This window comes from Mustela putorius, unplaced genomic scaffold, assembly GCF_011764305.1.
Source record: "Mustela putorius furo isolate JIRA1106 unplaced genomic scaffold, ASM1176430v1.1 tig00003853_pilon_pilon_pilon, whole genome shotgun sequence".
Lineage (NCBI taxonomy): Eukaryota > Metazoa > Chordata > Mammalia > Carnivora > Mustelidae > Mustela > Mustela putorius.
Genome location: NW_025422005.1, coordinates 20,152,383 through 20,166,031, shown reverse-complemented (window position 1 = coordinate 20,166,031; position 13,649 = coordinate 20,152,383). Strand labels below are relative to the sequence as shown.

The window sequence follows — 13,649 nt, the reverse complement described above, 5'->3', positions numbered from 1 at the left end:
CGTCGCTGTTGTGGTGCAGACACAGGGACATGGCCCAAGGACCCACTGACACGCAGGCCCTGAGTGATGAGGGCATACAACACACGCATACAAGGACCCACTCACGGGCACATGGTGACCCCCAGCAGAACTGACCCACGGGAACACCGTGACCATTCACACTGTCAGCCTTGACCCTGAAAGCCCAGAAAGCAGGAGGTAACACTGATCCACAGTGACACCAGTGCCGGCAGTCACAGGCCTCGAGATGGGAAACCTGCAGGGACAGCAGAGGATCAGCCACACGCACCGCCCCCCACCACCACCACAACGCATCCAGAGAGCTCTGAGACAGGCAGAAGCCGGTTTAGCTCCTGACACAGCGAGATGCAGAGAGACGGGCGGAGCATGTACACATGCAGACACACACCACAGTTGGGGTTGGGGTGACTCCAGAGGGGCTGACACACGCTCCCGTGGCCTCACAGACGTGCAGACACAGGCTCAGCTGGACATACACACACAGAGCTGAATAGACCCAGATAAACACAGCCACACGTATAACTGAAGATGCTGAACCCAGGTACACATCACCTCTTCTCTCTCACACACACACATACACAGGTAACCACATGCACCATACTGAGCAAGCATAGGATCCCATGTGTGTACATTCTTAAACACACATGGACACATGCACATTTAGAAATGCACAGAAGGCTGCATAGACCCAGGAGCCCACATACAGGTGTATTTACCCAGACAGGAATGCTCTGTGCCACACATACAAATTCCCAGGCAGCCGGAACCCGAAGCAGTCCATGAGGCCTGGTTCCCAGACCCCCTCTGGGCTCTAGTACAGACCCCAGGGAGGCAGACAAATGTGCAAGAACGGGAGGCGGGTGAGAAGGGCCATGGTTATTAAAGAAAACAAGAGGCCTAACCAGTTGCCCGTGGAGGAGAGTGAAGGCCAGCAGCCTATACACACCACCTGGAAATCTGCATTTACCATGTCTTCAAATAGCAGTTCTCACACCTGCATTCTGAATAAGCTGTTAGCGTATATGGTTTCCCCAAATCATGCCTCCCCAATTCATAATATTGCCCCACTTTATAGATGAGAAAACTGAGAGCCAGAGAGGTGAACTGACTTGCCCAAGATCATACGCTGAAGGTTGAGCCAAGGACTGTCTGGCTCCCATGCATGTGTGTTCAGGTTCATGCATGTACCTACGTACATGTACAAAGATATTGCTTCCCAGCAATCTGGGGTGTCAACAGGTGTGCAGTTCCCCAGTGGCAGGTGATTTCATTTTCTGCGAGACTGGACCCCAGCCATGCTAGCCTCCTGGTCCCTTTATCTGGCTCCTCCTGTGTCCACGCTTATGCCTGGGTGTTGTGTTTGCTTCCACAGATGGGAGCTTGCCTACCTGTCTACCCATCGGCCTGGACCCCAGAGCCTGCCCAGCTAAGTGCGTGCAGAGGGCCCCGGTTTCGGGGCAACTCTCAGGCTGCCTCAGAGACCACCCTGGAATCTCTGACAAAGACCGGCCTTTCCTGCTGAGCCAGACCTTGTCTACACAGCCTGTTCAGGTAACAGTGTACGGGGAAGCCAGTTCTGTGCCTGGGCCACTCCCAGAAAGTAAGGGTCAGGGGGACTGACTTTTCAGTCTTAGCAGGAATCCCCCACCCCTGGCTTAGGCCAAAAAGTCACCCATTATAGAATCAGAATATATTAACCCCACTTATTCAAAACTCCCCATTATCCAGAAAGGGGAACTGAGGCCCATGGATTATGCGGCAAGTCCCCTGGAGTCCTGCCTCCTAGTCTGGGGACTCTTCTCAGTACCTTGTGGGCCTGAGAGAACTGGGAAGAGAAAAGGGTTGTGACAGTGACCAGAACTCAGGGCAGAGTTAGAAACCAGAGTACGTGATGTGTGCTGCTGACCACCACCACCCCCCAGGACCCCTGTCTGCTGGAGTCTGGAAGCAGAGAGCTGGGAGGCCAAAGTGAGGTGCCAAGAGGACCTGGGTAATTCAGGTAGGCTAGGTCATCCTTACGAGGTGGGGTGGGGGTTAGGACCTGCCTCCCAGTTCCCAGCCCTGATCAGCCCACCCAGGCTCCAGAGGCCAGGTGGGGCTGCCCTGCCCTGCAGAGGCAACTCCCCGAACTGACACAGGGAGCCTGCAGGCTCCAGGAAGCTCCCTAGAGCCCAGCCTGCTTGGGGACTCCACCCAGCCTCCAAAAGAGCATTCCTGGGGCCTGAGGTCTAGGGGTGGGGCCTCCTGGGATGGTAAGGGTGGGAGGTGTGGCTATGGAAGGATGCAGGGCTCTGTGTACCCAACTGTAAATGCACAGGGCATCGTGTGTGCGAGCCCTCAGGCTTGTGAGTGAGCCGGTGTGTAGGGCTCTGTCCTTAGGTACACAGGGTTCCGTATGCAGGAGTTACATAAGTGCTCTGGGCTGGGGGACATTTGAGGGAACTACAGGGGAGTGTTGAGTGCAGCATTCAGAGTGTGTCCTGGGTAGGTGTGGGAGTCCTGGAGAGTGGTGGGGGCCACACTAGATGGTATATGTGTGCAGGGCGCTAGTGCACACTGAATAGGTGTGTAACCAGGAATCTGAACACACTGGGGTGATATGTGGGCACACTCTGTCGGTGTGGAGTGTGTACACGGGATCTCCCTGCATGTCACCCGGGAAGCTCGCGTTCAGGGTTCTGGGCGCACACTTGCGGGTGGTATGTGTGTGTGTGTGGATCCATTTGTGCTTTGGAGGTGGGCTGGGCAGGCCTTCAGCAGAGCTGGTCTCAGCAGTGCCCAGCCTTGTGGCCAAATCGCTGAAGTCACTTCCTTTCCAGCTTCAACTTTCCAGGAGGAGGAGTTCTTCAGACCTGGGCGGGGAAGGGGGGGCGGGCCGAGGAGCTCTCAGGGGAAGGAGGTGGGCGGGGGTGAGAGGCTGTGGGGAGGGCCTGGTGGGGCTGGAGGAGGGAGTCCTCCGGGAGACAGAAGGAAAGACTAGGACAGGAGTCTGGAAGGGCCAAGGGCAGGAGGAGATGGGGGTGGAGCAGGGCGGGAAGCGCAGTCCCTGGGTGACCTCGGAGGGAGGAAGGGAGGGCCGCCCGGCAGGGTGACCCTCAGGTTCAGCCAGAGCTGGCAGTGGTGCCTGCAACACCTGGCACCCAGGGCAGGGGGCTGGCAAGGGGCGGGTCTAAGGAAGACCTGCTTGCCAGGTGCCCCACTCTGGGCAGGAAGGGGGTGGGCGAGGGCTGCACAAAGGAGCTCTGTGTGGCTGGGGTAGGGTGGGGTGGGGTGTGCTATACCGTGGGGTTGGGTGGCGGGGGCTGATGACTCTAGGAGGCCAGGCAGGACTTGCTTCCCCTTGGGGGCATCGGTGGCTCTAAGGGGACACCTAGTGGTGAGGGAGGGTAGTGCGTTTGGATGACTGAGGTGGGAGGGGATGAAGAAGCTGGGAAGGGGTAAATTAGAAGTCAAAAATTAGAACGGGTGATGAGGGTTGGGACTGTTGGAGGAGGCTGCAAGGGAGGGAGCTGACTCTCTGGACGGTGAAAAAGTTTGCACCGGAGGAGTTAAATCCAAATTCAGACTTGGGCTCTTCCAAGTCCTGGCTGTTTGTCTTCAAGGGCATCACTTAACCTCTCTGTGCCTCTGTTTAAATACCAAATAAGTGACAGCTGCTGTTAATTATTTTCATCAGTGTCCTCTTTGGTAGACTTTTGGGCTGGAGTCAGGTTGGAAGATCTTTGGGCACTAGTGGGTGGGTGGGAAGGGGCAGAAGGAGATTGAGAAGGGTGCTGCAGATCCTGGGGGATAAAGGCTCCAAAGGGAGGTGACAGGGGAGGGCTCACAGCAGTAGTAATAGCCCCTTTGATACACTGTTTTTCCTTTGAGGACATCCCTGGGCCTTGAATCCAGGCTGGGAGGGAAATGGTGTGGGGGGAGGAGTGTGCCGGCTGGAGAGAGGGTCATGAGGCCGGAAGTGAGAGCTGGGGCTGGCAGCCTGGCTCCCCTGGGGAGGCTGTGGGTGGGGGAGGGGGAGGCGGGCTGGGGAAGGGGTGGGGTGGTCACAGCCGCAGCGGGGGAGGGTGGGGCTGGGGACTCAAGGATGTGGGCTGGCGCTTCCCGGCACTGTGCACAGCAGGTTGGGGCCCCCAGCCCCCTCCCAGGCGGTTGGTGTCCCCATGGCAGACTCAGACACACTGACCCAGAAGCACACTGTCAGACAGAAGGACCCTTTTGACTTTGTTCACAGACATGGGATAGGTGGTGCCCTTGGGAGGGGTCCAAGAAAATGGCTGCCTGGGTGTGGTGGGGAGGGGAGCCAGCCGCTTCCCTCAGATCCTGGAGGCTGCTGGAGAGCGCAGTGGACAGAGTCAGGAGGTCTGGCAGGAGGACATGCCCAAAGGTCTTCAAGGGGGGGGGCGTGGAACAGAAGCAACCACTGGAGAGGAGATTTTCCCTTCTGCCAAGATCACACCCTCAGGGCCCCAAGTGGGAGGTCTCCAGAGCAGGGAGGCTTGGTGAGCCCCACCCTCAGGAAGGGAGGCATCGCAAAGACTCTCGGGAGCCACGGGTCAACCATACCAGGTCAACCATACCTTTGGAAATGGGACTTGGAGGGGCCAGGGTCTGCGCCCGTTCCCTCCTTCGTGAGCCTGTTACTCACAGTCCTTCTTGCAAGAGCAGTGGGTGAGAGCCTGGCCTGGGAGGAGCCAGTCTGCAGCCTACAGCCTACAACCTGGGCAAGAGCAGGACCCTGAGTGATGGAGCAGTCCGGACAGTGACGGGCAACCGAGGCCTGGGAACTGCAGAGGGAAAAGGGACAGTGGTCAGAGGGATGTTCTGTCTGGATAAGCAACCGAAGGGCTCTCCCCAGGCCGTTTTGTGACCTTGGGCAAAGGCCCTTCCCTCTTTGGATCTCAGTTTCCTCATCTGTAAAATGGGAAGAGCACAAGGTGGCACCAGAACCTGATACCCATGAGGAAGCTGATTTAAAGTACAGATTCCCAGATGTCCCTTCAGATCTGTGAGTCAGACTCCCCTGGACGAGGGCCTGGGTATCTGGAATGTTACACAGCTCCCCCAGGCCCAGGGTTTGGAAGCCAACTGGCTTGGAGATTTTAAGGTTCCTCCCAGCCTTAAATTAAACCTCAGCTCTAGGAGCAGCGCCTTCAGGAGTGGCGGAGGGAGAGCTGCAGAGCTGGGAGGGGAAGCAGGCTTTGGGCTTGGGGCAGATTTAGGAATCCTGCCACTTTGCAGCTATGTGACTTCAGGCAAGTCCCACACCCAGCACTCCGAGCCTCCATGGGGATAATCGGCCCTGCCTCCTGGGATGCTGGGGAGATTCAGTGGGTCACATGTGTGGAAGTGCTTTGTAGGTTGCAAAGCACTGCCCACCACAGGAGAGTGGAAGAGCGTTCCTTTCCACACCATCTTGTCCCTGAGTCGACTCCATGGTCTTCCTGAGCAGCTGGTGGGAGTCTGCATGTGTGTGTGGTGGGGGTGGGGGTGGGGGTTGACCCTGGGGGTCAGGTCAGAGCCAAACACTAAGAAGTGATCGGGGTCAAGCTTTCAGACCCTCCCCGTGGTCAGGGCCCCGAGTCCCCAGGCTCCCTTGGGAGTCAGACATGCCTGGATTGAAATCCCAGCTCTGCCCTGACCAGCTCAGGGAGTTAGTCAGTAAATATTTATGTAGCATCCAAAGCCCAGGCCCTGGGGTCAGAGGATACAGTGGTAAACAAGACAGACACAGGGCCTGCCCACGAAGGGCCCACATTCTGTGGGGGAGACTCGCGAAAAGCCAGTCATACAAGTAGTTGGTTGCAATTGTGATAGATAGTGTGAAGGGGAAGTAGAAAGGCCTCTGAGAGTTCACAGCAAGGGCCAGACTGTGGCCAGAGGTGCGATGGGGGGCGGGGGACAGTGAGGGGAGTCAGAGAGGGCCTCTCTGATAAAGGTGGGAAAGGGGCAGAGAACATCCCTTTCCACGTGCTTGTCCCTCACCCTCTCTCCACACCCTTCTTGGGTCCCACCTTTGGGTCTCGAGAAGAATGAGAGAGAACCACCGGGGAAAAAGGCAGGGCTGATTGCTCTCTGCACCTCATTCATTCATTTATAAGAAACAGTTAATACTTCCTGAAGCACCCTTATGGGCCACATGCGGGTCACGGTGTTGGGAGATACACACAGAAGTGAACAGATAGAAATCCCTGCCTTCGTGGAACTCACCGCCTTCCAGTGGCTGGTTTCCTCCTCTGTGAAGGTGGGAATGGTAATCCTACTGATCTCAGGTTTGCAGGGGGCTTAGATGAGATAATCCACATAAAGTGCTTATTAGCCCACTGTTTGGCAGTAGAGAAAGTGTCCCCAAAGTGTGTGAGCTTTTGTTGTTGTTGACTCCCTGGTATGATTGTCACACCTCTGACCTGAGGCACTCTTCACTTTTTCTTTACAGCTCTTATCCCACTAATAATTAAATCATTTATGATTATCTGATCACTGTCTGTCTACCCGGTCTTTGTGCAAAGTAGGCACTCCATAAGTAATGAGTATATGAATGAATGCTGTTCCTTCATCTCTGAGCCTCCATTTCTTCATCTGCAAGATGGGGTTATTAATAGCCCCTACCTCACAGGATTTGTATGAAGAATTAAGTGAAACGATGCCTGGACAGCTTCCAGCCCAGCGCCTGGCGCGCAGTAGGTGCTCACTAAACCTGAGCTGCGATGGTCCTTTCCAGGCGCTGTCCACACCCCGAGGCCTGGGCTCAGGCCGAAGTTGCTCCACAGCACCCCCGGCTGACAGCCAGCAACGGGCAGAGCCCCCAGGCACGGGGGCCCTCTCTCTCCCAGGTCAGCAGGGTGCGTGCCCTGGAGGGAGCACCAGGGAGCTGGGGGTGGTGTGTGGAGGAGATCAGGCCAGTGGGCACAAATGGTTAGGCTGTGGCCACCTGACAATTCAGATCCCCTGTTTCCTGTCTTGTCGCCCACAGAGATCTCCAGTGTGACAGCCCAGGCGGCAGAGCCGAGGGTGAGTGGCCGGGCTTCTGAAATGGAGGTGGGGGGCAGGTGGTGGGTGCGTAAGAGGGAAGAGGTCATGCCCTGGGTAGGATTTCCTGGCCTTCTCCTTAAGTTTGATCTGGATGGAGTGGTCACCCCAGCCTGCTGATGGCCTTCCCTCGCCCAGGCAGGCATCCTCTTCTCTCTGAGCCCATAGCCAGGGTCTAGAAGTTCCGACAAGTGGAACTGGGGCCCCTGAGGGGTTCCTGGTGCATGCGGTGGTTCGGGAAAAGGCTGGAAGTCAAAGCGGGGAATAGGGTTTGAGGGGACTCCCAGGAGGGGTGGCAGGGCCTCCCTGAGGATGTGGGAAGCCGAGGTCTTGGGCGTTCCATGAGGGCCTTCTTGCCCGTCCTGCCCCACAGGTCCTGGTCCCGGCTTCTCGCACCCTCATGTCAGCCCCGGCCCCGCCCGGCGGCCCGCGGAGGACAAGGTCAGGATGCGTGTGAAGCCCCAGGGCCTGGTGGTGACTTCCAGTGCCGTGTGCAGCTCTCCTGACTACCTCCGGGAGCCCAAATACTACCCCGGCGGCCCCCCCACCCCACGGCCCTTGCTTCCCACCCGGCCCCCTGCCAGCCCACCTGACAAGGCCTTCGCCCACACCTTCTCTGAGAACCCACGCCCACCCCCACGCCGGGACCCCAGCACCCGGCGCCCACCAGTCCTTGCCAAGGGGGACGACCCGCTGCCCCCGAGGGCAGCCCGTCCGGTCTCCCAAGCCCGCTGCCCCACCCCCGCGGGAGACAGCAACAGCTCCCGACGGCGCTGGGACAACGGGCGGGTGAAGCTGCGTCCAGTAGTGCGGTTGATTGACATCATGAAGGACCTGACACGGCTCTCCCAGGACCTGCAGCACAGTGGTGTGCACCTGGACTGCGGTGGCCTCAGACTCAGCCGCCCCCCTGCCCCACCCCCCGGTGACCTTCAGTACAGCTTCTTCTCCTCACCCAGCCTGGCCAACAGCATCCGCAGCCCCGAGGAGCGGGCTGCCCCCCACGCCAAGTCAGAGAGGCCCAGCCATCCCCTGTATGAGCCTGAGCCCGAGCCTAGGGACAGCCCCCAGCCTGGCCAAGGCCACAGTCCCGGAGCCACAGCCGCGGCCACCGGGCTGCCCCCGGAGCCTGAGCCAGACGGCCCTGATTACTCGGAACTCGCTGACGCCGACATCCTCAGCGAGCTGGCCTCCCTCACTTGCCCCGAGGCCCAGCTGCTGGAGGCCCAGGCCCTTGAGCCACCATCTCCTGAGCCAGAGCCTCAGCTCCTGGACCCCCAGCCCCGCTTCCTGGACCCACAGGCACTAGAGCCGCTTGGGGAAGCTTTGGAGCTGCCACCCCTGCAACCCCTTGCTGATCCTCTGGGGCTACCAGGCCTGGCGCTCCAGGCCCTGGATACCCTGCCCGACTCCCTGGAGTCGCAGCTGCTCGACCCTCAGGCACTCGACCCGCTGCCCAAGTTGCTTGACGTCCCTGGCCGCCGTCTGGAGCCTCAGCAGCCCCTGGGGCCCTGCCCGTTGGGTGAGCCCTTACGCCTGGACTTGTGTTCACCCCATGGCCCCCACGGGCCTGAGGGTCACCCCAAGTACGCCTTGCGGCGCACTGATAGGCCAAAGATCCTGTGTCGCCGGCGGAAAGCTGGACGGGGGCGCAAGGCTGACACCGGACCGGAGGGCCGCCTGCTGCCCCTGCCTATGCCCACGGGGCTGGCGGCCGCCTTGGCTGAGCCCCCGCCACCACCGCCTCCACCACCTCCCGCCCTGCCAGGCCCGGCCCCGGTCCCAGAGCTGGAGCCAGAATCTTCCCAGACTCCCGTGGTCCCCGCCCGCAGAGGCAAGTGCCGGGGCGTGCGGCGCATGGTGGTGAAGATGGCCAAAATCCCCGTGTCGCTGGGGCGGCGGAACAAGACCACTTACAAGGTGTCCTCTTTGAGCAGCAGTCTGAGCGTAGAGGGCAAGGAGCTGGGCCTGCGCGTGTCCGCGGAGCCCACCCCACTGCTGAAGATGAAGAACAATGGACGGAACGTGGTGGTGGTCTTCCCCCCTGGGGAGATGCCCATTATTCTTAAGCGGAAGCGCGGCCGCCCTCCGAAGAACCTGCTGCTGGGTCCCGGCAAGCCCAAGGAGCCAGCAGTGGTCGCAGCGGAAGCGGCCACCGTGGCTGCGGCCACCATGGCCATGCCGGAGGTGAAGAAACGGCGGCGGCGGAAGCAGAAGTTGGCCTCCCCCCAGCCATCATATGCAGCAGACGCCAATGACAGTAAGGCTGAGTACTCCGACGTGCTCGCCAAGCTGGCCTTCCTGAACCGCCAGAGCCAGTGCGCTGGGCGGTGCTCACCCCCCCGCTGCTGGACACCCAGCGAGCCCGAGTCAGTACACCAGGCACCCGACACGCAGAGCATCTCCCACTTTCTGCACCGGGTGCAGGGCTTCCGACGGCGGGGCGGTAAAGCAGGCGGTTTCGGTGGCCGGGGCGGGGGCCACGCTGCCAAGGCGGCCCGATGCTCCTTCAGTGACTTCTTTGAGGGCATCGGCAAGAAAAAGAAAGTGGTGGCGGTGGCAGCTGCTGGTGTTGGGGGTCCCAGCCTCACCGAATTGGGGCACCCACGCAAAAGGGGCCGAGGGGAGGTGGATGCCATGACCGGGAAGCCAAAACGCAAAAGGCGGTCCCGAAAGAATGGGACTCTGTTCCCAGAGCAGGTGCCTAGTGGCCCAGGCTTTGGGGAGGCTGGCGCTGAGTGGGCCGGGGACAAGGGTGGTGGCTGGGCCCCTCACCATGGGCACCCAGGCGGGCAAGCTGGCCGAAACTGTGGGTTCCAGGGGACCGAGGCCCAGGCCTTTGCCTCCACTGGGCTTGAGAGTGGGGCCTCGGGCCGCAGCAGCTACTACGGTACCAGCGCGCCCGCGGGCCAGACCGAGCTCAGCCAGGAGCGCCAGAACCTCTTCACCGGCTACTTCCGCTCACTGCTCGATTCGGATGACTCCTCCGACCTCTTAGACTTCGCCCTCTCAGCCTCTCGTCCCGAGTCCCGGAAGGCATCAGGCGCCTACGCAGGGCCCCCCACCAGCACCCTACCTGCCCAGCGGGGCCTGGCCACCTTCCCCAGCCGGGGGGCCAAGGCCAGCCCGGTGGCCGTGGGCAGCGGCGGGGCCGGTGCGGACCCCTCCTTCCAGCCCGTCCTGCCCACTCGCCAGACCTTCCCGCCAGGCCGGGCGGCAAGCTACGGGATAACTCCAGCCACTTCAGACTGCCGGGCATCCGAGACCTTCCCAAAGCTGGCTCCCCCGCCGTCAGCTGTGGCCCGCTCGCCTACCGCCCACCCGCCCGCCACCACCTACCCACCACAGTACGGTGGCTATGGGGCCGGACAGAGCGTTTTCGCCCCAGCAAAGCCCTTCACGGGCCAGGACTGTGCTAACAGCAAGGACTGCAGCTTCGCCTACGGCAGTGGCAATAGCCTGCCTGCCTCTCCCAGCAGCGCCCACAGCGCCGGCTACGCCCCACCGCCCACGGGTGGCCCTTGCCTGCCACCCGGCAAGGCCTCCTTCTTCAACAGCTCTGAGGGGGCCCCCTTCTCCGGGTCCGCCCCCACACCCCTGCGCTGTGACAGCCGGGCCAGCACCGTCTCTCCCGGTGGCTACATGGTACCCAAGGGCACCACGGCCTCGGCCACCTCTGCTGCCTCTGCCGCCTCCTCCTCCTCGTCCTCCTTCCAGCCCTCGCCTGAAAACTGTCGGCAGTTTGCGGGGGCTTCTCAGTGGCCTTTCCGGCAGGGCTATGGAGGCCTGGACTGGGCCTCAGAGGCCTTTAGTCAGCTCTACAATCCTGGTTTCGACTGCCATGTCAGCGAGCCCAACGTGATCCTGGACATCTCCAACTACACGCCGCAGAAAGTGAAGCAGCAGACGGCTGTGTCCGAGACCTTCTCGGAATCGTCCTCCGACAGCACCCAGTTCAATCAGCCGGTCGGCGGCGGTTTCCGGCGCGCCAACAGCGAGGCCTCGAGCAGCGAGGGCCAGTCAAGCCTATCCAGCCTGGAGAAACTGATGATGGACTGGAACGAGGCATCCTCTGCCCCCGGCTACAACTGGAACCAGAGCGTCCTCTTCCAGAGCAGCTCAAAGCCGGGCCGTGGACGGCGGAAGAAGGTGGACCTATTCGAGGCCTCACACCTGGGCTTCCCGTCCTCTGCCTCAGCCACTGCCTCAGGCTACCCATCCAAACGGAGCACCGGGCCCCGGCAGCCGCGAGGTGGACGGGGTGGTGGGGCCTGCTCAGCTAAGAAGGAGCGGGGCGGGGCAACCGCCAAAGCCAAGTTTATCCCCAAGCCACAGCCCGTCAACCCCCTGTTCCAGGACAGCCCAGACCTCGGCCTGGACTACTACAGTGGGGACAGCAGCATGTCGCCACTGCCCTCCCAGTCGCGGGCCTTCGGTGTGGGTGAGCGAGACCCTTGTGACTTCATGGGACCCTACTCCATGAACCCGTCCACTCCTTCTGACGGCACCTTCGGCCAAGGCTTCCACTGCGACTCGCCCAGCCTGGGTGCCCCTGACCTAGACGGCAAGCATTTCCCACCTCTGGCGCACCCACCCACGGTGTTTGACGCTGGTCTGCAGAAGGCGTACTCACCCACCTGCTCACCCACGCTGGGCTTCAAGGAAGAACTGCGGCCGCCACCCACAAAGCTGGCTGCCTGTGAGCCCCTCAAACATGGGCTCCAGGGGGCCAGTCTGGGCCACGCGGCTGCTGCCCAGGCCCACCTTAGCTGCCGGGACCTGCCACTGGGCCAGCCCCACTACGACTCCCCCAGCTGCAAGGGCACAGCTTATTGGTACCCGCCAGGCTCAGCTGCCCGCAGCCCACCCTATGAAGGGAAGGTGGGTACGGGGCTGCTGGCTGACTTCCTGGGCAGGACGGAGGCCGCGTGCCTCAGTGCCCCACACCTGGCTAGCCCGCCAGCCACACCCAAGGCCGACAAGGAGCCACTGGAGATGGCCCGGCCACCTGGCCCACCCCGTGGCCCTGCCGCCGCCGCCGCTGGCTATGGCTGCCCGCTCCTTAGTGACTTGACCCTGTCCCCTGTGCCGAGGGACTCGCTGCTGCCCCTGCAGGATACCGCCTACAGGTATCCAGGCTTCATGCCGCAGGCGCATCCCGGCCTGGGTGGGGGCCCCAAGAGCGGCTTCCTGGGGCCCATGGCGGAACCTCACCCCGAGGACACATTCACCGTCACCTCCCTGTAGTGCCAACTGAAATGCCGACTGGACCTCGAGGTTTTGTTCCTGGGTGAGTCTGGGGGTGTGGGTAGAGTGGGGAGAGGCCTGGGTAGGCGTCTCGGGGCAGGGCCGGGGGGGGGGGCGGCGATGAGGACATTAGCACTCGGGCAAGGGGAAGGGGTACAGAAGTGAGAAGGAGGATTTAAGGACAAGATCAGGCACCCCAATAAGAGGAAGTTGGGATTCAGGAAGGCGCCTGGGGTTAGATGTTGGGGACAGTCTTCGGGAAGAGGTGGGGTGCTCGGGTGGGGAACCCACTCGGACATTCAGTAACTGAGATGGTTGGAGAACCCTAGGTTGGATGGGGCCATCTGGTTCAGTTCGTCAAATATTTATTTCCCTTGCCTGTGCTAGGTCCTGGGCAGGTGCTACCTGAATCCCCGGAAACACTCACCCCATGACCTCTTGCCAGGGAGGACATTTGCATGGCCCCGTGGGAGATGAGTGGAGAGTGAAAGAAGCAGGGTGGATAATTGGCCTCCAGGGCCCACCCAGGGTGCTGACCCAGCCTGGCTAGCTAGTTTCTCTAGGAGCCACATTTACTTCAGGGTGCCTGGCCAGGGCCAGGCTGAGGGTGTGGTCACTATATCTTGGTTACACTCTGCAAGGGCTTTACAAAATGGTCTGAAGTGTCTTTCCTGGTCTCCTTCAGGGCCCACCCAAAGATTATTTTTCACTGTCTCTGACCCGAGGCGGGGCTCACAGTGGTCGGAGGCAAGTGGGATGGGGATCCGGAGGTGGACCAGGAAGGCTGAGGTCCTGCTTGTGCCTGACCAGCCCCCACCCACCCAGTGGCTCCATCCCCAGGCTGGATAGTTCCTGCCTAAGAAAAGCCAGTCTCCCTTTCCTACAGCCAAATGCTTTTCCAAGAGTTCAGTTAAATTTTGCTGGATGTTTTGATCCTGTGTTTTATCAGGCATGGTGTCCTCATGAGGTAGAGTCAAAGTTTTAGTATTCTCAAGGTTTTGTTTTCAGAAACGGAAAATAAAAGAGGGGAAACGCCCCCAAAATGGGTTAAAAGGGACAAGGTCAGAGGAATCATTTTTTCAAAGCACAAGGTGCTCCAGGAAACACAGCCACAACTGGCCTATCAGATCCCACTGCTTGGACAGTTCTGTTTGGACAGAATTGCCCCGGATGTGGTGGGTGCTGGGGAAGTGGCCTAGGGGCCTGTCTGAGCCCTTCGCCCTCCACCCCTGCTGCCACCGCAGCCTCTTGGGAGAGCCTCTTCCTGGAGAAGGAACAGCAGGGCTCCTGGAAAGTCCCATCCCTGTGCTGGGGAGGCCATTCAAGGCCAGGGTGACTCCAGGTCCTGAAGTCGT

At 60.6% G+C, this 13,649-nt stretch overlaps 1 protein-coding gene across 7 annotated transcripts in view; it reads left to right on the top strand.

Annotated features, from left to right (window-relative positions):
• AHDC1 (AT-hook DNA binding motif containing 1) overlaps positions 1-13,649 on the top strand; it is a 64,017-nt gene that overhangs the window by 41,555 nt on the left and 8,813 nt on the right. For 5 of the 7 annotated variants that reach the window (XM_004741063.3, XM_004741056.3, XM_004741057.3 and 2 more), the window contains 4 exons: positions 1,394-1,572; positions 6,740-6,851; positions 6,992-7,029; positions 7,421-12,337. In XM_004741063.3, the coding sequence (XP_004741120.1) occupies positions 7,495-12,294 (4,800 nt within the window). In that variant the 5' untranslated portion in view covers positions 1,394-1,572; positions 6,740-6,851; positions 6,992-7,029; positions 7,421-7,494 and the 3' untranslated portion in view covers positions 12,295-12,337. Of the gene's footprint in view, positions 1-1,393; positions 1,573-1,943; positions 2,021-6,739; positions 6,861-6,991; positions 7,030-7,420; positions 12,338-13,649 lie in introns of all 7 variants that reach the window. The other 2 variants (XM_004741059.3, XM_004741058.3) reach the window with 2 other exon arrangements.